The 25,265-nt window shown below is 32.9% G+C and overlaps 3 protein-coding genes across 5 annotated transcripts; 1 reads left to right on the top strand and 2 right to left on the bottom strand.

The window, feature by feature from the left end:
- Nucleotides 1-514: 514 nt before the first annotated feature.
- Nucleotides 515-4,585, bottom strand: LOC133171526 (translation machinery-associated protein 16-like). The gene is made up of 3 exons (XM_061306289.1): nucleotides 4,562-4,585; nucleotides 2,061-2,294; nucleotides 515-1,186 (listed from the first exon to the last, which is right to left on the bottom strand). Exon 3 carries the CDS (start codon nucleotides 1,182-1,184, stop codon nucleotides 603-605), a length of 582 nt encoding a protein of 193 aa, XP_061162273.1. The 5' UTR covers nucleotides 1,185-1,186; nucleotides 2,061-2,294; nucleotides 4,562-4,585; the 3' UTR covers nucleotides 515-602.
- Nucleotides 4,586-5,064: 479 nt separating this feature from the next.
- Nucleotides 5,065-7,762, top strand: LOC133205915 (uncharacterized). The gene is made up of 5 exons (XM_061341808.1): nucleotides 5,065-5,136; nucleotides 5,581-5,839; nucleotides 6,136-6,280; nucleotides 6,575-6,749; nucleotides 6,841-7,762. Exons 2-5 carry the CDS (start codon nucleotides 5,596-5,598, stop codon nucleotides 7,333-7,335), a joined length of 1,059 nt encoding a protein of 352 aa, XP_061197792.1. The 5' UTR covers nucleotides 5,065-5,136; nucleotides 5,581-5,595; the 3' UTR covers nucleotides 7,336-7,762.
- A 9,556-nt stretch (nucleotides 7,763-17,318) lies between these two features.
- On the bottom strand, nucleotides 17,319-24,915 carry LOC133205299 (protein ABHD15-like). Of its 3 annotated transcripts, XM_061341076.1 has the most exons (4): nucleotides 24,815-24,915; nucleotides 22,785-22,957; nucleotides 19,687-19,961; nucleotides 17,319-18,559 (listed from the first exon to the last, which is right to left on the bottom strand). In XM_061341076.1, the coding sequence occupies exon 4, from the start codon at nucleotides 18,535-18,537 to the stop codon at nucleotides 17,371-17,373; it is 1,167 nt and encodes a 388-aa protein (XP_061197060.1). In that variant the 5' UTR covers nucleotides 18,538-18,559; nucleotides 19,687-19,961; nucleotides 22,785-22,957; nucleotides 24,815-24,915; the 3' UTR covers nucleotides 17,319-17,370. The 3 variants fall into 3 exon arrangements, with proteins under 3 accessions (XP_061197060.1, XP_061197061.1, XP_061197063.1); XM_061341077.1 differs by lacking the exon at nucleotides 19,687-19,961; XM_061341079.1 differs by lacking the exons at nucleotides 19,687-19,961; nucleotides 22,785-22,957; nucleotides 24,815-24,915 and adding an exon at nucleotides 19,068-19,352.
- Between the last annotated feature and the right edge of the window lie 350 nt (nucleotides 24,916-25,265).

The raw sequence follows: 25,265 nt of genomic DNA, 5'->3' as shown, positions 1-25,265 counted from the left end.
ACTTAAATACATTTAGCTAAAGGAAAGGCGTCTCGCTTTAATGGCATAAAGAGGTACCCGCATAACTTGTATGTTCGAATGCCAAGTGTTTCACGACACAATGAAATAGGTGAAGATAGCGAACAGTGTTCGATCTCAAAAAACTTACAAATAATACAGATCTGTGACCAGGGCATGAAACACGGATCCCTGAAAACTCCAGAGGTGGGATCAGGTGCTTACAAGGACTAAGCATCCCCTGTCGACCGATCACACGCGCGGTGAGCCCTATGTTACGATTAGGTAGACGGAGAAATCCAAATATCTTCTGACTTACAGTGGGCCACTTCCAAGGGTGACTCAGGTTACTTAAAAATTAGTATATGGGTTACAGCTGACGTAAAAAGTCACTGCCAATGATTTAGTGCATCTTAAAGAGATGGAGTTGGAAACTAGAAGAAACATATTTTACTGAGTGAAGCAAAAGAAACTGTGGAGTTTTTTTTTTTGTTTTGTTTAATAAGGTACTCATATATTGTAAAAACTGGCAACATTGCAACACAGTTACAAAACATTAACAAAATAAGATTTTTAAAATTATTTTGAAGTCCCACATTCTCCCTTTATGAGATTTCCTCTGTAGTATCATTCTCCTCTTCCATTTCTTCATTCTTCTGTGTATTGTTCTCAGTATTTTCTCTCTCTAAGTCCTTGGAACATATTTTACTCAATTTGATATTTTTGACATATTTAATTTCTCCATTCCAAGCCCTGAAGAGAGCTAAATTTTTGGCATTAAATATGTGTGGAACTTCAAAAGAGCCCTCGTCAATTTGCCTCCTCTCTCGTTCAGTGGTCACCTTTATGGCATTCTCTCGGGCACTGTGGGGATTCCCCTGTCTTTTTCCTACATTCCTCATAATATCTATCTGCTCCAATTCAGCATCAAAACGCTGAAGGTATTCATTAACAAGAGGTTGCATATCTGATCTTGTAAACACCTTTTTTTCTGGGTCTAGCCTTTCTTTGAACCAAAGTAATTTTTCTGCCAGAACCTCCAATTTAATGGATGATGCCTGCTTAGAAGTCCGTAACCTTTCGTCACGGTTGGCTTGCCGGGACAAAAATGCAGCTTTTCTACTGTTAGGATGAACCACTTTTTCAGCTTTGTCCTTTCCAAACTTAGTCTTGGGAGCTTTGGGCATTTCTGAAACACACAGAAAGGAAAATCTATAACAACGTTGTTCAGAATGTAAATTTTGTCTAACTCCTTAAGTTTCTAAACCAAGAAATCCCTAAAGACATTATAAATGGACTGCACTATATATTCAATTTCATAAAATAAGACTCAATGACTGTGGTCAGTCCTTGATTACCTTACAGTACATTAACAAAACAGAACTATACCAATGCTTATCATATACCAAAAATAATGGTACACAATGGTGGATCCAGGATTCCTTGAAGGGAGGGGGATTAGGCCAGGGGTCTGTGGGCCACCTTAAGGCAAAACCATGGTAGGGACCCCCTAAAAGGTCTCGGGTTTTAGGTCATTTTTAAGAACACGTGAGTTATATTAAGTATACTTTACATAAATTTTATCTAATAAGATAAAGTTGATTCATTCATCCTTACAAATTTTTTGGTCCAAAAAGGGGGGCTGCCCCCCCCCCCCCCCTTCAAACTGGTAATGGTCAATGTCAACAAACTACCTATTATACATATACTGCTTCCTGATATGTCTTTTCATGAAAATTGCATATGACAGCTATGAAATGTCTCTCATAATGGAGGTTAGTGTACCAAGACACCAGGTTTCACTTTATAGTCAAAGGTGAGACAACTCCATCAGTCTTACCTGAGAATGTAATCAGAATAGGCCATCCTCAATGTGTGAACTTACATTAAATATGACAGTCATTTGAATAGTTGGTCATCAACAACAGATTTTACTATATATATGTTGTAAGTTTAACAGCTTAACAAAATTGTTCATGCAGAAGGATAGATTTCATCAAGTCAGACCAATTTTGCCTCACAATTCACCCCCCAAAAAATGTTTTTTATTAAGTTGTACTTACTTTTGTCTGGGTAATTGCACTGCTTTCTAGCTCTTTGATTAGTTATTTATCTCTCTCTTTCTGTTCCTTTATTTTTTCCTGGTATATCTGTTCTAACTTTCTATTTTTTTCCTCGGTCTCCGTTTCACTTTTATTGGTGAAATACCTGTACCCTGAAATGCTGAGGTGTGAGGCTGGTACTCCAATTAAAAGGGTCAATAACAATGGATGTTTCCAGTTAATGTGCATATCAACCTGGAAAATACACAAAATAGATCTCTTACTAACAAGATTTAGAATAACATGTGCAAATAATGCTTATTTCACAGGTAGTAAACATTCTAAAACTTGCTTCTGAATACATTAGTTTTCTGAACAGAAAATGATAATATTCATGTCAAAAAACATCTATGTCTGAAGTAGATGTGTTTCAAGATGGATATTTTTTTCTTTACAAGAAATTTTTGGTTGATACAGAAATTTTTAGAGAAAAAAAAAGTTTAATACACTGTATATTTCAATGGTACCCTTGATACTTTGTGAGAAAATAAAAAAAAATATTAACACACAGAACTGTTTTTGGTGGGCAGTAATTATTAAAGAAGAAATAAGTCTGCTAAATCCATAACAGATAATGCAAATTATATATTGAAATTCTGAATACAGTAATATTCATCACACAGAGAAAAAGTAGACAGCATCCCCTCGAAATTTTCACAAATAATTCACCAAATATGTAAAAAATTTTCAATTTGAATTTTCAGGCCAAGAATATGGTTTGTCTCTCTACTTCTAATAGCCAATTGAGACATTTATGAATGACCAGTTGGAAAGGTATGGATAATATTCCATTTTATCTTGTATTCGCATAATCTTCTATTTTCACATGTGCACTTGAGAGTCATAGCCGACTTCACTGGTTATTTAAGCAACTTGAACACTTACAAAAATCTAACTAGTTCAAACTGGGAATCTCAGAATCTACAGTTCGAAGTAGCTGGATTATATTTGGCAATCTCAGTGTTTAAACAGTGCAACATGCAAATTAGCAACATGAAAATGTGACTTGGATCTTTCTGTAACCGTAGGGGCTTCCATTCCTTTCAGGTTGATTTGGTGAGATGAGCTTCCAAATTGAAATTTTATCTGGTTTTCTGTTGATTGAACATGTGCGATGACCAAGAACCACACCAGCAGTAAGGGAAGGTTGTGGGTTTACTGCATAAATAATCATATGAGAAAACATACCCTTAAAATTTAATATAATGTTCCTGAGAATTTGCAGCATATTATATGTTTTTATGCCTAATTATTTGTTGTGTTTAACTGATATATTCATGGTTTTTAATATTCAGAATATCATACAAAAGCAAGATATAATTTTAAAATTATATTTTTCACATGTTTTCATCTTCGCTAGCCAAGGGTTTCTGATACGCTACTCTCCTCATAAACCCTTGGCATACGGTGCTGACAAAAGACGTGATTGTTTTTGTCACGTGATCATGATTCTTACCAGGTACGGCACAGATTGCGTCATCGACAGAAATAAAAAGCGTATTAAAAAAAAATTTGTTTTTAAAGAATAATTAACAAGAAGGTATTGCGTTATGTTAATTTGTTATTTAAACATGTAAAAATGCAAATCTACATCTTCAGTATAGATTCTTAATCACATATTTTGCTCGTTGCTTTAGAAATTGAATGACACCATATTGCTATTCATAGAATGGCATGTTATCTTACGGATCATTGTTTACTTTCGTTTTACATTACCGATATTAAAGAGTCAAGATATATCCCGAACGCAAATATCGTCATTTACAAAAAGCAATTGCTGATTGGTCGAACGATGTCGATCAACTCCAATCACAACTTGAGAAAAAAATCCCAACTTTTTTTAACACCGTATGCCAAGGGCTTATGAGGAGAGTAGCGTATCAGAAGCCCTTGGCTAGCGAAGATGACATGTTTTATGAAGACTTTATATCATACTTTTTGTGATAAAAGTAACTAAAATTTATTTTATTTATATGTTTTGCACTCATTTGAATGACTAAGAGATCTTCATAACTTACAAAATAACATTAAATAAAAATTAATATAAAAAAGAATTGAAAAATAATGTGATAAATCTATTTATGTTATATTATTGAAATTCGATCGGGATCGGGATATCAAAAATATTTTACCGTCTAATTTTGTTTACGCTTTTCTACTATTTTCACGGGGAAACAGTCATATGATAACATTGTTATTAATTTTGTTAAAAGAATATGGTATATAAAGCGATTATCAGCTCAATTGTGCAAAACATTTACTTGAATTAACCAGTTCTCTAGGATTCTTTAGAGTTCTCTAGAGTTCTCATTTTAGTAGGACCCCGCAGACCTTTGGTATTGAACTGCCGATATCGAATATGTTGATATTAACCCCCACCTTAAACCTGGTGTCCAAATCATACAAAACAAATATTAATAGATTGGCTCATCTGAAGCTTTACTGTATGGAAATAACTTTACCTTTCAGTTACTATCAATTTCACGTGTTTGTCATGTCGGATATGAAGATTGGACTGTGAAATAGTAAATCGGATGGGAACGCAATACAAATTCCGGATAGAAAATCTGCGTTGACAGGATCTTTGTTGTTTAAAATTAAGAACATACGTCCGTCATTTTAAATGTAATATAGCTTGAAGTCAATATAAATTTCATCCAGAATAAATAAAAATAAATAAAGCTAAATGCCAAAAGGAAATGAAAATAATAATGATGTCAGATCTAGAAGAAATCAAACTTGGACTTGACTAGTATGTATATGCCGTCGAACTATATCCAGCTGATAGCATGAAAAGCTTCACTTGTTTTGTTTTGTTTTTTTAATTATATTTTTAAATTTGTAATATATTTAAAAATTTCTCTCAGTACAAATGATCTGTATTACACAGTAAATAAATACGTGTACTGGGGGTATTTAAATGTTGTGTGAAAATGAATACACAGATTCTTCACAAAGAGTAAACTTGTGATCGATATTTAAATTCCAAGGTTAGATCAAGTCGCTTACACACAAGACAAATTTCTCCCTTATCGAGGTAAGTCAATAAAGCCGTTATAACACTTTGTTTATTTTGAAGAAAAATGTACGTTCTGTTGGATAGTTTAACAAATTGAATCACAATGTGAAAAACGGGAGAAGAATATTACATGTCAAAATCAAATATATCTTTATTGACAAAATTCTTTCTGAAACTCAGTTTCAATGAATTCATAAATTCAAATTCAATCTTATTCAAGATGGCCGACTTTCATTCAAATAGTACAGTATTATATGAACGTGAAAATTCAAACAGCGTACATTGTCAACAATGTCAGCAACCGCATAAATACTGTCTAAAACGACCGAGAAGTTCTTGATGCCATATATACGGCTTATTTCTTAGTGAATATTATTAGACTGTGATGAAAGTACAATGAAGATCTGAAATACAAAGGAAAGGAACAGAGAGTGTTATATAATCATTTCTTTTACATCACAGACACATTTTGTCGCCATGATTTGGTTGGTGACTGTGAGCCTGCTGTTGACTGTCGGGGGTTGCTATGGTTACACTGGTTGTACTGACACCTCACTGCAGTACCAAGGTTACACCTACACAATAGACCCCACCACTCAACAGAAAGTCTGGTCTCACTGCGGCTTTCCCAATCCCAGCTTTGACTACGCCCTCTGTGGACTGGCCTTCACCTCAGGGGAACACTTTCTCTGTGACCCGGATGGACTTCTTACGTCACAAAGTGAGTATATCATAGAAAATCCTGTGGATGATTCATACACGTCAAATGTCCAAATAACATGCCTCAAACTAGACTAGAATGCAACGTTATTGTCGCCATCTATAACTTGGTTAGTGTATAGATCTATAAGAAGCTTTTTCTCCCCAGCTTACTAACAGCCTTTTTTTAATTGGCACTCATATAAAAAAAACCTAAAAAGTACATCAATAATTTCAAAATATGACTTTATCAAAGTATCTTATCTAAAGCATATGACATACTTTTGAATAAACTCTATTCCCCTTCAATATTTGCAGTTGATGCCATTGATTTGGCCTTACGAAACATTCAAGCGAATACTTCCACTCTGTGTACCAGTGCTGATGGAAGTTCAGAGAGTTTTACCGTGTCAATAGCCCTTATTAATCGAACACGCATCGCAGATCTGTCGTCTGCTAGTCTGTAAGTAATGTAAACCTTACTCGATTTATTGTATAATAAGTACATATGTTTTATTTTAATATTCAAATATACGTACCGATTTTCAAACAACTCAGTAAAATTATAAGTACATGTATATGTAAGCTTTGGGGTTTGTTTTTTGGTCAAGTACAAGGAACCGTGCCCGTTAACACCATCCAAACACCACCGAAATATCCTTCTTTTAATAACAAAACTATATGACATGATTTCAGTTGTATGTCATGTTGAAACTGATATTCTTAATCATATTTACAAACACAATGTATGTATTAGGTGTATTAACAATTGTGGAGAGCTCCAACCAGGAACAAACCTCACAGCCAGCTCTTTGTCGGATGGTCAGAAGACGGCAATTGCTGAAAACTTTGGTGACTATCTAAGGACAGGGTGGGGTTTCGGTTCCTGCGGAAATGACGTCGTAATTTTTTATGCACAGGATTTAAATAAGGTACATAAACGTTCTTAATTTCTGTTTTTGAATTTGTATTTATTCATACTGCAAGTATAAAAATGTTATGGTTAAACCATTGTTTACACAGGTTCATGTAGCGGTTGGATACAAAGCTACCGGTCTCGTAACCTCAGATGTCATTGATTACATCAAAACCACGTTTGTGTCATATAAAAGCAACGGACATTTAGCAGAAGGTCTTCTTGTTATCGCAGAGAAGCTGCGCACCACGCTGCGCGGTGTAACTCCCGCCCACGTGCTTCTGATTTTGAACATGATTGTGGTCGTTTTAACTGCTGTGTTCTTAGTGTTTTTTCTCCACCTCCGCTCTGTCGAATTCAATGTCTGGGGCCGAGAGGGACTTTGGAAGATTCCAGAGTATTTTTTCTACCTTATATCTGGGGTGTGGATGATAAATGGACTTTTATATGGTGTTATTTATGTATCCAACAAAGCACCATACTGGGCCACCTTCTTTTCTGGTATAATGGGACTGGCTTTTATTGTTTTGTATATATTTGAAGAACAAATATTTGACACGTATTCCAACAGTGGATCCTATACTCTTAACATTACATCATAGATGGTTATTGTGGACTTTTTTTTTATATAAGTCCATGCTCTTTGAAACATTTTGTTTATATAAAAAATCATTTAACCATTTTAACGTTTTGTCAGGCTCCATATAGAGAAAACGATATGTAAAGTGCACGAAGTTTTATTTATTAATATTATATTATCTAACTTTTTTTATTTGTAAAATTTTGATATACATGTACGTTTGTATACTTTCATATCATTCATACATGTATCCGACAGTGTCATTTTATGGCAAACTTGATAATATGAAAGTTCCGTCCATCTTTCTAGTTGTTTATTTCATTTTTACATCATTCTAATATAACATATCAATTAATGAATGAATTTCTGATCACATAATTATTTTATTACCTTTTTACATTGGATGCTGGTCATCCTCTCTATCCATGTTAGAGACTATAATTAGTTAATAAAAGACTACAATAAAATATCGTGCGTTTTTATAGATGCTGAAGGAAAGGGTGTGGCGGTTCACAAAATCACAGATATGATACCAAAGGTGTGTGTCTCTCGAGATCAGTTTTTATTTTCTACCAGAATTTCGCGAGAGCAAGGGTTATTCTTTGATGATGATTTATTTTAATATTGGCCATCAGGTGGCGTTTTCTTTGTGCAAAAAGAAATTTTAAAAACGATGGCTATATGTTTCTGATGTGTAAGTAAAAAGATTGTAAAAATTATATTTGCATTCATTTCATATTTACGAGTATAGAAAGGTAATTAATCAGTGATCGCTGTACACATTTTTTTAAACCTGTAAAAGGTGTATATTATAGAGGTACGTTTTTAATGTTATGCAGTGTAATGTGATATAATTGCGACAGTACATTTATCTATTTTTTAACTGCATGAAAGTCGACAAAATTAATAACAAGATAACGGCAAAGACATTTTTTCTGTGGATTCTTAAAGTATGAGAAGAATAGTCTCAAGACAACCAAAAGACATTGATTGCTAATTTTCTGCAATAGAAATGCACTATTATCTGTAAAATTAAATAGATGTAAATGGAATGCTGAAATCTCTTCTTCACAATTAATGGGACAAAACCATTTGCAGCATTTGTAGACTGCGTAACTCGGTAAAAAGCTGCTAGAGATGTACTAGAAAGGAAGATACATCACTTTTTCTGACAATTTATATGCGTCTTTAATAAAAGATTGGCAGATGCAGTATACAGGAGATGATGCAATCAACAGCAAAAGTAAACATATAACATAATCTTTTTAAAAGAATCGATTTTGAAAAAAAAATTGAAAAGAAACACCAGGACAAAAATCTTAAGAAGAATGATGATGATAGGGAAATATGATGATTATCCCGTGATATAAAACTTCCACAAAAATAAATAGGTAAACTGGAAAACAAGCTAGGAACCAATATGTCTGCATGTGTTTATAAAATGCAAAGGATTTTATGCATAATTAATATTTCAACTAAGAAAATATTTTAAGATGTTTAATATAAAAATCGAATGAATGACCTACACGTTCTGAAGGATAAAATAACACAAGGCTCCATGTAATGGCTCATATGATACATGACTCCAAACCAAAAAATATTTCACTAGTGTCTAAAATTTGTAAACTACTAATGAAATACAACATTTTTAAATATATAACACCAATTTGACAATTTCCAGAAGACATACTGAGTATGTCACTAATCCTAGGGTTGACAGATGTACTACACGCGTACATATCATTTATGGGTTGTAAAGAAAAAAGGGAATATCTACTTACACAGTATCGGAAATAATCCATATAATCTCAGATCCAAGCAGGCTCATGATGATTATACGCCATCAAAGGGTTTTATCAGTAATTCATATTCAGGAAGTGTCTATTTGGAAGCTGCATTGTTGCTGTCCATGGGCGCTTATCTTTATATAGTCCTCGCAAACTCTCCTGGGTAATTTGACAATCGGATAACACACTGTTACACTGTATCTTTGTTGATTTTTTTTTTTTTTTTTTTTTTTACATTTCTACTTATAAACAGTCCCTATCAGGTTATTTTCCGTTTTTCAGCTTTCGAAAAACATTCTTTTAGCGCTATTTACATGTACAATAATTTTTACGACTAAGATTAACCTTTGACAAACCTGTAATAAAGATAAGACTTTTTCTGAACGATTATTCACAATATATTGTAATGTTATAGAAATATATAAGATTTTTGTGACATAATAAATTAGATCCTTTTTGGAGAACTGAGTAAGCTATTTTGTGAATAAGTCCTCCGATATCTTTCGTACACTATGTAACATACATTTATGATAAATCTTGTCGCCAATGTGTACGACACTTGAAGCATTTATGTATTTGTTTCTCTTTAAGGGTCTGTTTCTAATCATCCTTTGAATTAACAGATTATCTATTTTTTTACCTTTAGCCTACCTTCTTTTGGTTACTTTAATATCAATCTTTAAATCGAGAGGTCTTTCCTTGTTTACTCGCTTAAGTAGAAACTGCGTTTAAAATCGGCTTCGTGTAAAGTGCATGTACTTGTACAAGGAAAGAGATAAATCTTTATTTGCTATAAATGAGAAAAGTCTTCAATATATATCTTGCTAATAACCATAAAGTATACCTTCATCTAACTTCTCACCAGCAAGAGGAGATGGGATTCCACATGGAATAATTACACTATTTAATAAAATAAGGCCCTACGTGTAGTTTTGATAGGAGAAAGTAATTTTAGAAGAATGACAATTATCAGGCTATTTTACCTCTGTATGCTAACAGAAGTAAGAAATGGTCGACACGGTTTACAATAAATTAGCCATCACCTTCTTATGACTCTCTAAGATGTTGCTGCACTGAAAACGATATTCAAACAAAATCTTAAAGAACCAATCTCGTGATCAAAGACAAATAATATATCATCATTTCGTAATATCCGGCTTGTAGAAAATAAACATTAATTTGTCTTTATGTACGGAGGAAAGAAAATGCTCTAATTAGAAATCAATATATGTCTGTGTTTGCTTGTTAAATGTACATGGTTGTACATGCTAAAGCTGATGCAACCCTAATATTTTGAAACTTTATCAATGAAAGGCATGTCACAAGTTCGCTGAACTACAGTTGACACAAAAAAACCTAAGTCGATAAATTTGGAACACACGTTTATCTTTTTTTCTCCCAAAAACTAGTGCCTAAGAAACACTTTGTTGGTAATTCATATCTTAAGCATGTCCCTTGGCAATGTCTTATAACACAACAGAAAGCTTCCAATCGTCACTAATGTACAGAATGCATAGAAGTTCTTGTTTGTATGATATTTTGAATAATGATAGTGGTCGATAAAAGCTGATCGCGTGCCTATCCTGAACCCCTTGTTAATTCCTGGTCTATTGTATCTATCAGAGTTTGGTACATATCCTTTAATGCTGAACTTGAGGTCTCCTCTTGTGTATCTTAAAACAATGATATTCCTCAAGAACAAACCTTTACCCAGTTGCCATAAATAAATGGAATGTGAAATATTTAAGACAAAGAATAAACAGTATGAATTACCTACTACTAAAATAATCCTTGAAGAGAAATCACATTTAATTTTGTGAACAATGAGGAAAAATGTGTGTATGTCTTCAGATGATACAAGTCTTTTGTTGGATTCTATGTCCGCTTTCAACAGTTCTTTTATTTTTAAGATCTGTGTCAGGGAATACGCCGGTTTCCTGCCTTGGAATAACATAAGTTGATGATATAATGATATCAACAATCTCGTTTAAAGTCAACATTTTTGCAAATTCCATGGTCGAAGCAATGACCTTGTTTGCAAATACAATCTACAGTTAGGTCGAATGTTGACTGATATTTTTCATACAAATTGTTTAAAAATTGTCGGGCAATTATTTTCACACTGAATTGTCAACAGCTATTTCCGTTTATCCGATCATAACAAGGGGCACACAGTGGGTGTAACCGGTCGACAGGGGATGCTCACTCCTCCGTAGCACCTGATCCCACCTCTGTTTTCAGAGGTCTGTTTGCTCTGCTCACAATTTGTGTTGTTTAATTGGACTTTTGAGCATGATTACTAATTTGTTATCTTCACATTTCAATAGTTACTTCTACTGTCAATGTTCCAAAGGGGTTGCATATCTAGAAGATTAATATTGAATATATTTACACCTTTTGGTTCATATTATTTTCTGTGCCAAACCGAGTACCATCAGTGTAAGCATCTACAAGATGCACTTAATTTTAAAGATACTGAAATTTACTCTGTAAATGAAACGCTGCATTTATCCTATATTAAATGCTAATTCATAATCGGGATGTTGCATTTAGCCCATATTAAATGTTAATTCATAACTGGAATGCTGCATTTAACCTGTATTAAATGTTAATTCATAACTGGAATGCTGCATTTAACCTATATTAAATGTTAATTCATAACGGGAATGCTGCATTTGACCGATATCGAATGCTAATTCATAACTGGAATGCTGTATATAACCTATATTAAATGCTGATCAATAACTGGAATGCTGCATTTAACCTATATTAAATGCTAACCCATAACTGGAAAGCTGCATTTAAAACACACACACACACACACACCCTCACACACACACACACACATATATATATATATATATATATATATATATATATATATATATATATATATATATATATATATATATATATATATATATATATATATATATATATATATATATATATATATATTAAATGCTAATCCATAGCTGAAATGCTGCATTTAACCTTAAAGTATATCAAATGCTAATCCATTACGGAATGATGCATTTAATCTTATAGTATATTTAATGCTAATCCATAATTGGAATGCTACATTTAACCTGCATATATAATAAATGCTAATCCATAACTGGAATGCTGCATTTAACCTTACACTATATTAAATGCTAATCCATAACTTGAACGCTACATTTAACCTACATATATAATAAATGCTAATCCATAACTGGAATGCTGCATTTAACCATATAGTATATTTAATGCTAATCCATAACTGGAACGCTACATTTAACCTGCATATATAATAAATGCTAATCCGTAACTCGAATGCTGCAACTAACCTTATACTATATTAAATGCTAATCCATAACTGGAATGCTACATTTAACCTACATATATAATAAATGCTAATCCATAACTGGAATGCTGCATTTAACCTTATACTATATTAAATGCTAATCCATAAATGAAACGCTACATTTAACCTGCATATATAATAAATGCTAATCCATAACTTGAATGCGCATTTAATCTTATACTATATTAAGTATGGTTCCGTGTAAAAATCATGCAGGTAGCACAGAAAAGGCGCTACATCGATAATCTGCAAATTCATTAAAACTGAGTTTAATATATTCATTTGGGTCTAAAATGAATGATAACGAATGGATTTGTTATAATTCTTCTTTTTTCATATAGCTAGGGATAGGGTACTCCAGGGGTAATTTTGTATGGATAGTGTGTAAATAGTGCATATTTCAGAAAATAATTTCTTCTAAACCCAAGAAGATGTATAAAATCTTAACACATAATTGCAGTGAAAATAGAAAGTGTAAATTAAATTTACTCTAATATTTTTGTGCAAACAAAGGATTGAAAAGATACAGGGTGTTAAAAATCTGGAATTTGTGAAGATTCTTCGTATGAGTTATCTCCCTTAGGAAATTTATATAGGTGGCGGTAGTAAAAAAAAAATGGCGGCCTCCATGAAAAGCTCTACTCTGCAAAGTTATTTTGATGCATCATGTGGTGTTCATTGGAAATACCCGTGTGAATTGAGTAAAAATGATTGAAAGGAATTTACAAGAACAGATTGGACATAGAGCTCGTGTAAATTAAGAGGAAAAAAAATCCGTGAAACGAGAAAGTGTAGCTTGGGATTATTACAGTGTCACGTGTTGATCAGGGTATCGGCAATTTTCCTTATTACTGACATCAGTATGGTCTATGTCTAAGTTAATCCACCAGAATCCAAGAGTAAGCCCTCAGAGAGGAGTTGCAGTCCGATTGTGTCAGCTTACTCAACTTGGAGAGGGAAGATAATGTACCGGCGCCACCGGTACATTTGGACAGCTGTTTGAACAGCTTGATAGGTAGGATTTAATTTAAATTTACTTCTTATATATGGTTATTGATATTTTATACAGTAAAGTATGTATTGGGAAAATTGTTGGGGATGGCCAGTTCCTACATATATCAATATCATGTCCATTTTGAAAAAAAATGACATCTTACACATATATGTTAGAATAATGTTACTGTGTCTTGGGACAGGCCCTGACCACAGTTAGAATGCCTTCCATATTCCCGCAATGTAGCAGTAAATGGTGGAAACACTCTGAAATGATTTTGGAGAAAATAAATGAAATTGCATTGAAAAATAAGCGTCAAGTTAATAATAACAAAGATAACCTTTTTTTGTCACAGGGATACCCTTCATCCCCAAAACTTAATCCATATAATGTAAGCGTTCAACACTTTTTGTCAACGTTTTTTTAAACGATTCAAATTTACATGCCATGTTGACAGTCAGAAATCTCCGAATTGTTCAGAGTAAATGCATTGACCAGAGTTAGTTATGACACGATAGCTCAGTGTTTTTCTTTGAAGTTTGCCGTTCTGTATTAATTAGCAATACAGAACAGGACTACAGTGGGCAGAGCTGATTTCCATTCTGTATTAACCCTATATACTGTCTTGTATTAGCCAACTATTCTGTATCTAAAATACAGCACAGTCTAAAAATAAATCTGATTCAATTTATCACAAGCAAGTACAAATAGTAAATGCTGAGTTTTTTCTTATTATAAAATTTGGAGAAATATATCCCTAGCAATGTAAAATATCAAAATTTCTCAATTTTTAAAAAATTATTCCACACAGAATCTAAACATTATTTCGATCCAAACAAAAAGGAAAATTCGCAGTTATGGAATGCATCCTATGTTTAATAAATTTCTGAAAACCTGTTTGCTTTCCCTGCTTTTTTGGGGTCCCCTTCAAAATAGTTAAGCCAATGGGTTCACGGGTGCAGCATACATTATGTGAACTTCGCACAGTCCCCCCCCCCCCCATTTTCCACTCTTCTTGTGCAAACTCATTCAAGTCCATTTTGAGCATTTTTTTTTAACATTTCATCTTAAATTCTTATCGCTGACGACTGCCGCACATCTCTTTCTCTTCGTTTTTAAATTTAATGTCGCATTTCAATAAGAAAATAAAAATCCGTGACATCAAAGTTCATTGAAGAACTGTTTGTATCGCCTGCATGTGTATCTAGTTAAACTGAGATTTTAAGACCCCTGAAATAAATTAGGATCAGTCTCCATCTACAGCAAGGTTAAATTGTCCACCTTATCAATTAAGACAACGTCTACCCCGTTGTCAAAACTAATCTGACTAAATCTTACGTTGTCCGTGAAAATATATATCTACTGCGGAGGCATACTTCCCATCAAGGCCTCATCTACAGAGAGAACAAACAAACACTGGCAGAAGTTTGAATGCTGGACAGCTATAAAGTGGGCGGTGCTTTTTCTTGATTGATCATGTCACAAATCATTTAGAGAACTCGATAGGTTCTGTATCGTAGATACAAATCTGGGGGCGGAAACTAGTGCTATGCACTCGTCCACCCCCAAATTTGTATCTACGATACAGAACCCATCTCATTCTCTAAATAATACTTATTGCCCAGTTTGTTTTGCTACATAACATTGCTAATACACATTCTTTCATTAAACCGGGTCTGTAGGAGAATATCATCTTAACAATAGAACATTTTATCATCATATAAGTATGAAACATTGTCTGTGCTCTCATCATTAATCAATACATGTCCCATACAACAACCATTATTTAACGTGGCCAAATTTAAGGGATTCAGTGGGAAGGCCCGGGCCATTAGCTTAAAAAATTCTTTGTTTGCAGTTGCCAACCTATAATTTTTAGAGTGGATAGATTTTTTTTTTTTTTTTTTTAAAAATAAGTTATTTTTCAGACTTTTATTAGGTAACAAATTATAGAGATATTCATACTTCAAGGCTTACTTAACATAAATAAGCTTCATTTGATAAAAACAAAAATAAAAAATAGAACATTTTCAATATCCTGAAAAACTGAAACTTAAAAAAAAATAATAATACAAAATGGCTGGAAAAAAAAGTTTGGGTCGGGTGCATTTATAAATGCTAATCCATAACTGGAACGCTACATTTACAAAAGCCTGAGTGACGCTGGTTTATGACAGAAATTAGCTTGTATAACACTTTTGATTTTTTTGAAACAAAAGTGTTAAGGATATAGGTTCCGTAATATTGGCGCAAGTTAGTGATTTGATTTACTTAGCTTTAATCAAATCAGGAGAAAAAGAATAAAAAAGTGAGAAATGCGCTTGTGTCAGATAATTCTCTGCATGGTCTTTCTTTCAAACGAATCTAGATACCATCACCCATTAACTGTAAATCAATGACTATACTCAGGGCTCTGGGAACAATTATGTAATCAATGCAAATTGTTTGCCGAATCATCAAAAGAATATTTGTTTACATTGCATTTAAATACAAAGCAAAGATACCGTCCTTGAATTGTTTTGTTTTGTTGTCCTCTACTTTTGAAAGCTTGTGAATTAAATTTCTACATATCGTCATGTTAGATATGTACTTTGAATTCATAATAAAATATAGAATTTAAAATATTAACTTTTTCGAGAACAGTGAACAAAGAAAGATTCTCATGGAAATTAAATAGAAAATATAGAAAATGATGCTTTCATTTATGTTTTTATGCATTCATTCATGTATTTATGTCGACTCGATATATTACATTAAACTCGAAATAAGACACTGCAGACTCTGTCACATCTGTTTCGTAAATGGATGTTCACTGACTAAAGATATTCATGGCCAACGAACAGCTAAACTATACGACAAACGGGGTGACTTCAACTTTTCCATCTTCATTTTTTTCCATTTATATAGTAATATTCTACATGTATATCACCTCCATATGGTGCTGATTCTGTTCGCAATAGATTGTTACGAACATTTTTTAACGGAGAAAAGCTACTGACAATAAGTTAATGATACAGGGTTTTTAACTCGTTTAAAGTCAGCCTTTCGCAAATTCTATGGCCGTTATAATGAAATTATTTGCAAAAACAACCTATCGTTGGGTCAAATTATGACTGAAAAAATTCCAACCAATTATTTTATATCTTAATTTGACCACGGGTTACTCTGATCAACACAGAGGACTCAAGCCGGTCGACAGGGGATGCTTACTCCTCGTAGTCACCTGATCCCATCTCTGGTGTTTCAAGGGGTCCGTGTATTTTTTTTACCCTTTTCACGATTCGTATTTTTTTACCGGATTCATAAGATTAATCACTGTTTGTTTTCTTTCCCTTTTACATTTTATGCCTCTTCCGTCCAATAAGGTGGAGATCTACAATATTTTTTTTTCATGTGTATCTTTGTCTTGCCACAAAATCCTAATTTTTTAACACCCTTTATTGGAATGGTTTTAAACTCTAATTTAATGTTGCTCATATCGTAAAGAGAAAATAATACACCAAAATGGTGAGCCATTCATGTTTTAAAGGTCTCAAAGGACGAGATTTTGACGTTTTAAAGTCGATAACTCTATTATAATTGATTATACAGTGTAAATATCTTCCATTCCCTGTATGTTTCTAATCATTACATTAGATACATGTATATTTGTGTTAATTCATTGACATATGCATAATTCTAACATAGTTGGAGAAAGGGAGAGCTAGACTTCCATTTTGTTGAAAACATAATCGTCTTACAATCGACTGTTGTTGAGAAGGAAGTATGTTATTTTCAGTTTTACAAACTGATTTACAAATTCGCGTTACAAAATATCTACCAAAGATTGTAAACAATAGTGTCTGCGAAATATTAATATTGTATTGTGTATAAGTACATTATTTGTAACAATTTTTTTTATTAATAAATCAGACAGAGATCAATTTTACGTCATTTTATGCCATCAATATCTCTGTTGTTGTTAAGAGTGAAATCTAACACAGTAGATAAATATTCCAGTACTAGACTCGCTGACCACGACTCAGGAACCCCGCCCTCCCAGAACCCACAATGACCGCCATGTTTGGTGGAAACCAATAGCATATTTGGATAATAATTGAAAATATCAAAAGGAATATGTTCTTGTTGACACACTGGGTCGTCCTGGCTGTTTATGCACATTACAGGGATAGCAATGTCATCTACGTCTCGTAGTGGATTATTCTTCTCTAGGAAGTCTTCCATGGAGGAATATCCAAGTGGATTGCAGTAAACCATCTCCACATACTGTAGTAAATTCCACGAACTAAACGCTGATTGTAGATTAACCGATTTTGTTAAAGCTTTAGAATGACGTAAAAGCGTTATTTTAAGTCCACATAGAACAACAAACTGATAAAATTTTGGAACATCTTTTAAATAGTCTTGATCAATTTCATATGGTGGTGATATAAAAGCAGCAGCTTTTAAACGAGTTGAGGAACCAAACTCGCCTAAATAAGAGAACAGTACGGTGGAACCCGAACCTACTCCGATGGCAGTAATGTTAGCTTTGGGAAACTTACGATTAATATACATCACACATTGTCTTAGATCAGTTGGATCACCATAACTTTGGAATTTACATGTTGCCAGGTAACTACTTCCATGACCACGCGAATTTATCACAACAACACGATAACCTTCGCCACATGCCTTTGAACACAAAGTCCGAACGCCTTTCTTATCGTCTGCTTGGCCCGGAAGTACAATGACTATTGGGCTTGTTCGCTTCTGAGGATTATCAGGAATTCTACACCAATCCAACGCTACAATACCTTTATCCGTAAGTTGAAGGTATTCTCTATCGTATATCACATTGTTCCTTTGGATAAAAAGTCCTAGGAAACTCTGTATATGAGCATTCCTCGCCCAAACCGCCGGTCGGAACGGTTTCTTTAGGTTTGTACATTGCCGGATGAGGTATTCATTCAGCCGGGATTCCTTATAGAAAAGTGTCGGCTTGTTTTCAGTCTCCAAGAAGTGTTTAAAGACATTATAACACAAATATATTACAAGACTGATTACTGATACCTCGAAAATCGTACCAAATGTGCATATTCCTGCTGTCACCAGCATGTCGAAGTCTCTCTTTTCAAATCTGAAATAGGATTAAACTGTCATATTTAGTACAGAGGGGTGTTTGATTTCATTGCAAACATTTAAGTAATGGATTATAGAAAATGTAAATATCCGATGTGAAATATTTAGTGCAGAAACAGAAATGATATGAATTAATGAGCATTTAAACATCACCTGAAAGTAATGAATAACTGTCGCCAGAGTTCAATGTAAAAAAAAACAACATATAAACAGACTTAAGGATTTTGTCACACATTGGCGGTATTTGTTGTTTTACCTAGAAAAGGGGTCGATTTTAACGTCAGAGTAAACGTGTCATTGTTGCACAGATAATGAAAACATTGCCAGCAGGTAGAGAAACGAAGAAGAAATACACGGTGACCGTTCATTAAAGTAGTAAAGATTCTTTTTCAACTTTAAATGTGAAGTTTGAATCTGGAAAAAAGGACTAGAGATATTTAATCATTCCAGTCCAGTAGAACTTATTATATCAAACCAAATGTCAGTTACGGGAAAGAACAACTTACCCAGTTTGTTGGCGGATTTAGAGCAAACATTTCACTTTCATATTTTATCCACAATAATAACAAACTCATTTCCTCATTGCACAAGTAGAAGGTTTTGTACTGATTCAATGGAGCGACAAGACCTACTCCGCCAAATATCAATTTTCCTCCATTGTGTGTATCCATTCTGTTATAAACACTAAAACAAATTTGCTTTTGTGCACGCTATTCATTTAATGAATTGAATACCGGAAATTACGTGGATTGTTCTATTCTTCAATTCAAAACGGGAATTTAAATTGAATTTTATTTAGCTGTAACAAAGTCTAATTAATTGATTGCGTAACAAAGCAATAAAATGTACAAAGTAAATCTATACCTGCTTCCTTTAAAAAAATTCTTCGGAAATCGTCATCTGTAGTTGTGCACGTATAATCAAGAACCCGTTCGACATCTCAGTATAAACAGTATAAGCGTTGTAAGGACATATTAATAGAAGAGTGATAGAGATAAAAACTAAACGGGGGGGGGGGGACTCTTTTTGTAGAAACAGATTTACAGATATCTAAATATATTAATAAAGCTACGACTTTCTAGCAAGAGGAAAAAACAAGGAGCTAAGATAGAAACGGTTTCCTACCTGAGACTCCTGCAGAATCTAAAGTTACATCCTCCACAGAATATGAAGAAAAGTTAGTCTATAAATTTGTTTATCGAATATCACTTTATACATCGGCTGCAATTTCTTTGAAGCTCAGAGACTTCTGGTAATGCTGTCAGCCAATACCGTCAGTTATATGGTGTGTCAGTTATACATGTATGGTGTGTCCGTCCTCTGGATCTTTACACCGAGCTGGCTAAGGACGTATGTATAATAGTTTACATGTCCGTCATCTCTCATTAGCATTGTTTACTCTATTTAAAAAAGCAAGAAACAAATTAACGAAATGTCAAGTATATTTTTCTTGTTATTAAGAGCCAGCTGTATTAACAACACTATTTTTTTTTTAAATGTGGTATTAATTTAATTGTTTTTTTCTTGTTGTCATAGAATCTGAGGATAAGCCATGGAAAAACTTTGACATATTAAGAATACATTCAGTACTGTACTATGTACTGTCAATGTTGTTATATTGGAGAAAACGTAAATGGAAAAAGAAATAATCACCAACCGAAAAAAAAACAACGGACCCGTTCATATGTTCTTCAAATTACATTCTTGGGCCCCAAAATAACTATAATGGATGGCCATTTGGAACTCCTCGTGATTTATTATTACTGTTCATGCAGGAAAACGATATTGAGAAATGATGTCGGAATGTAATTGTAAATTATGCTGTCGATAAATGGAAAGAAAGAGGCCAAACCGTGTAAGGAAGTTTCCATTATTCAAAAAGCAAAATGATTTCAGCAACATTTCATTTCATCACATGGTAGCTAAATTTTGAATAAATTGTTTCACTGTACGTTTATTATAAGAAAGGAATACGATACTTATCCATGAAAGCAACTCATATTGTGTCGTGAAGTTGAAATAAACGTCCTCTTTTAAAATGTTTCGGATAAACAATATGGTACCAATTTATCTTTCAGTCAGTAATATTCGATGTCGACTTCAAAAATGCCAACTTTAATACTCCATCTTTACTTTGTTATTGAAATTGTAATGAAATTCAGAACATTAAATTGTGAATATGACCTTGGCTTGTCTTTATACGAATTATTGTAATATGACGGATTTTAATATAAACTGACATACTTTCTAATCCCGAAGAATGATAAATCACATCATAAGAACAAAAGAAACCCAATACACAGATCTAAAAACGAACTAGATTCATTATATAGCTGTGTCATTCAAACCATTTAATGCTGACACAAGAGTACAGCGTGTTTCTTTTTTAAATAAAATAACATTGAATGTAAAAGGGATTTGACATTTTGAATAAATCTGATAACAATTTATAATTTCAGCTGCGTGAAATTGAAGACATTTACTGATCTGACATTAAGTATGTTGTCCATGATTAGAACATTTCTTATAGTACACATTACGAGTTAAAGTATCGCCCCATGTGTCACCTAACCTTATCTTTTGTTATCTATGATCTACTCATTTAAAAATAAAATCCACGCAACACACACTTTAATTTCAAAAAAGTTTGATTTTTTTTTTCTTTTAAAAGACCCCATCATAAAAGTAAAAATGATAAGGTATGAGAAATAAATCATAGTGTATCATACAAGATGTATTTAAATACTGATTATACCCCGTTCATAAATGAAGCATATTGTACGTTATAAAATCGCTTATGTAACTGGAGTGTACTTTAATTTAAAGTACGACAATGCTTCCAAACCACATACAAGAAAGCATTTCTTTCAGTAGATGCACCGCTCTGAGCTGCATACTGCAAATGGACTAATCAAGGAGAAGTAGCTTCACTAATTAATTTCAGCATGAGCTTTTGCAATAATAAAGAGTTTTATGGGTTTTTTAAACACAATAAAAAAATCTGGGCTTTCTATCATCAAATTGCCAGATTCACGCCTAAAGCAATACTATAAATGTACAGGGAACCATTTATACAAATATCAACCCCCCTAATGTTCTCCACGGGAATCACACACAAACCGAGGAGAAAGATCAAAGACAAGGACTTGGTTTAGTAGGATTTCAGTACTTGTGAGTAATACTGAAGACACTATGCTTGCTGTGACAGCAGAATTTTCCAAGTCAAAGAGGAAACTAATAACTTTGATTTATTCAGAATTCAGCGAGATACAACTATAATGGACATTTTACACAAGGGAGTTTATTGTATCACACAGAGGGCTTAAGATGAATCTAATTTTCCACAAAATAATGAACATAAAAAATAAGCCAAAAAGAGGATCAAAAAAGACATTGTGTATTTAACAATATTAATTACAACTACAGTTTCGTTTTCATCTGATTAAACTGTAAAAAAAATATTCTAACATACCTTCATATTCCAGAAATACAGCAATTCTCATTGATAAGAAAGGGTAAAAAAAATCAGTAAATACACGTGTGCATAAATTAATGTTATTATTATAAATCTTATGTATATTATCCTAGGCCTTTACTTTGTAAAAAAAAAATGCCTTAGGAATTTTCTTTCACGATTTGCACGTTTTAAAATTACTTATACTTTCATTACACTTTTTTAAATACATATGTATACATTGACGTAAATCGTGGCTGCTATGATAGCTTTAAACAAAAATCATAAAATCAGCTACATTATAACAAAATCAATGGCACTAAACTCGGATTGTTCCCTAAGAATGAATAGTTTACACGTATATAAAAGGAATCCTTTAACGTTAAAAGAAATTTCAGAACAGAGTAAAAGTAATGTGATAAGTGGATTTTAGTTCATATACATGTAAATCATTCTAGCCAGACAACAATCCGGGTAACCTAATTTTACCTGTGTTAGAATACGTCATTACTTAATTATTACAGTATACTCTACTTCTGAAAATCAAATTAATGAACATTTCTCTCAATAATCAATGAGTTTTTACTGCCACAGCAAATATTGACAGGATGTCCCGTTAGTCCTTGGTCATATTAAAATAAAAATGGAATAGAAAGCGAAAAGTTTGGTAAGACAACCAAGTATACAATTTTGAAAATATACCTTGGCCACTTCTGATAAGAAAACACTTGTAAAAAAAAAAAAAAAAAAAAAAAAAAAAAACACTTACACGTATGAAGTCAGATTTCCACCATCATAATTTGATTACTTGACAAATGGCACGAGATGTCCATCTGAATTCAGTATCACTTTTCCGTATAGGATTCTCTAATCTTTCCTACCTTATACATTTATATGGAGATCATTTTTCTGGTGTTGGAAACAAAGCCAGTTATCTGTGGTCTACAAACAAATCGATTGTTCAGACAACAGAGGGAGAATAAGGCAGACTTTTTATATGTATATACACCATTTATTCTTCAGTCAAGACTTACACTTAATGTCGTAAATCATTGAACCTATCCTTCTTATTTTTGAGGCCTTTTCTACATTCTGATAAGTAAACACTACTGTAACTTTTAAAGTTCTACCATCAATCTTGTTTTCATAATCATTTAATTTACGGGGCAATGTTCTATTTACAGTGTTGTCGATATTGTCATAAAAAGTATCATTGACATACGTATTTAAAATCCATTTGTGGAATATCAAAACATATTTGTTACAAGGGTTTCATTTTCTTTTAAGGATAAATAACAAACAATCTTTTTTCCTATTAAAATTCAAATATTCCGGATTAAATGATACCCCCTCTTATCAAATTTTTGATTTAAGCAACTTTACGTTTGACCAAGACACAAAATCTGGTAAAAGTTGTGAAAATGTAACTTTATACTCAGTAGTTCAATATAATTTTTGAAAAGATTTTATAAAGATATCAAGTATTTCTTAGAACATTATTAACAGTCTTTTTTTTTTTTTTACATTTTACACAATTAAAATTTCCTAATTAGATTTCAATTGAAAGACATATTGAAAAAATAGCAGTGTTACTCTTTTGTGGGAGAAAAAACAAGCAAATTCAATGAATTGTGGTCTCCCGCTATTATTTATGGCATATTGTAACTTGTTTGTGTGTCCTGTATTGTCTATGCATTATACAAAAAGACATATATTATTGAATTAATAACAGTTATGGCAAAGATTATAGCTTCTCAAAACTACATCAAACTTAAAGATCAAGGTCATGAGGTCAAATATAATACAATCCAAATGGTCTTGTCGCAAGTAATGTTCATGTGAAAAATAATTTCAAAAACCAGAGTACAATCGGAAAGGTCTTGAAACAGGTAATGTACATTCAAATATGAAAGCCCTATCTTTCTTAATCAAAAGTTATAAGCAAAAATAAATTTTTGAAAAGTAGGTCAAACTTCAACCTCAAGGTCACAGGGTCAAAAATCATAGTACATTTAGAAAAGTCTTGTCACAGGTAATATACCTGTATAATATATGTTTCCTCTTTCAAAAGTTATGACCAATTTAATGTAATTGTATTGTTAAAATTTTTGAAAAGTATGTCAAACCACAAGGTCACGGGATCAAAAATCATAGTATACGTACATGCATTTGGAAATGTCTTGTCACAGGTAATGTACATGTGAAATATGAGAGCCTTAAATCTCTTCTCATTCAAAGGTTATGACCATTTAGGTTTAAGTTTTTGTGATAGACGGACAGACTGACAGACGATAGAGATTTAATGTCCCCTTGCTTTCGCGAAAATCTGGGGAAAAATTGATTGTGGTATTGCTGAATGTGAACAGTGTCCGGCATATATACGACTGTCGTGGATACATTTTGTATTGACATATACATGTATGTATCCAGTTAATGACTTCTTTCCAGCCTACAACATTTACATGTTTATTTATGTTTTATACTTATCCAGTGTTTCCAGGCTTAATGAGATTCACACAGAAAATTGCTCATTCTCGACCAAATTAATTATACTATGAAACGCTAACTACAGTTTGTTCTTTAAAGTTTGTCTCATAAATATATTATTTAGAAGATATAAATTATTTTCAATCACACTGATATATTCACAGGACATCGAACCCTGTGGTTAATCTCATGAACCTATATACCTAAGCATTTCAAGTAGCATTAGCCAAAGTAATAGACCATAAAGCGCTCACATTAAAACGTAGTATACATGGTAAAATTAAAACACATTCTGACAAAGACTTTGCTTACCTGTGAGTGGTTTTGCCTTCATTCATATGTATCTATATACATCCATATCATCTGGAGCTGAATGAACCACTAGGTCATTGGTGTCAATCTCGTAATCCACTACGTACGGCGGAACTCAGATTGCGACAGATGGGTTTACAACTGTACAGATGAAATGATTCACATGTTCAAACTGCGTAAATTGTCTCAACCTCAATCAGAAAAATTATAGACATATAGCATCCTGTATTCAAGTACAATTTAAGCGTTCTGTATTATTATTTACTCTTTGCAACCCGATATAATGTACTGTTCTTTTTGATTTGGGTCCGTCAGGTGTTAAGAAATGTACCATTAATAATTATGTAGACAAATTAAATTGATAGTTTCATATAAAGACAAGATATATCAACAGATCGAAACTTTGGGTTGTGTAAATACTCAAAGAAGAGATTATCCTTAGATACAAATG

The sequence above is a fragment of the Saccostrea echinata genome, unplaced genomic scaffold (assembly GCF_033153115.1).
Source record: "Saccostrea echinata isolate AGI-Se365-2 ecotype Australia unplaced genomic scaffold, CSIRO_AGI_Sech_v1 ptg000054l, whole genome shotgun sequence".
Classification (NCBI taxonomy): Eukaryota; Metazoa; Mollusca; class Bivalvia; order Ostreida; family Ostreidae; genus Saccostrea; species Saccostrea echinata.
Note: the sequence above shows the minus strand (reverse complement) of the source record. Positions and strands in the feature narration are given on the sequence as shown.

Coding starts and splice junctions, on each gene's coding strand:
- LOC133205915 (XM_061341808.1), top strand. CDS start 5,596: ATGATTTGGTTGGTGACTGTGAGCCTGCTGTTGACTGTCGGGGGTTGC. Junction 5,840..6,135: donor TGGACTTCTTACGTCACAAA/GTGAGTATATCA, acceptor CAATATTTGCAG/TTGATGCCATTGATTTGGCC. Junction 6,281..6,574: donor GATCTGTCGTCTGCTAGTCT/GTAAGTAATGTA, acceptor TGTATGTATTAG/GTGTATTAACAATTGTGGAG.
- LOC133171526 (XM_061306289.1), bottom strand. CDS start 1,184: ATGCCCAAAGCTCCCAAGACTAAGTTTGGAAAGGACAAAGCTGAAAAA.
- LOC133205299 (XM_061341076.1), bottom strand. CDS start 18,537: ATGCTGGTGACAGCAGGAATATGCACATTTGGTACGATTTTCGAGGTA.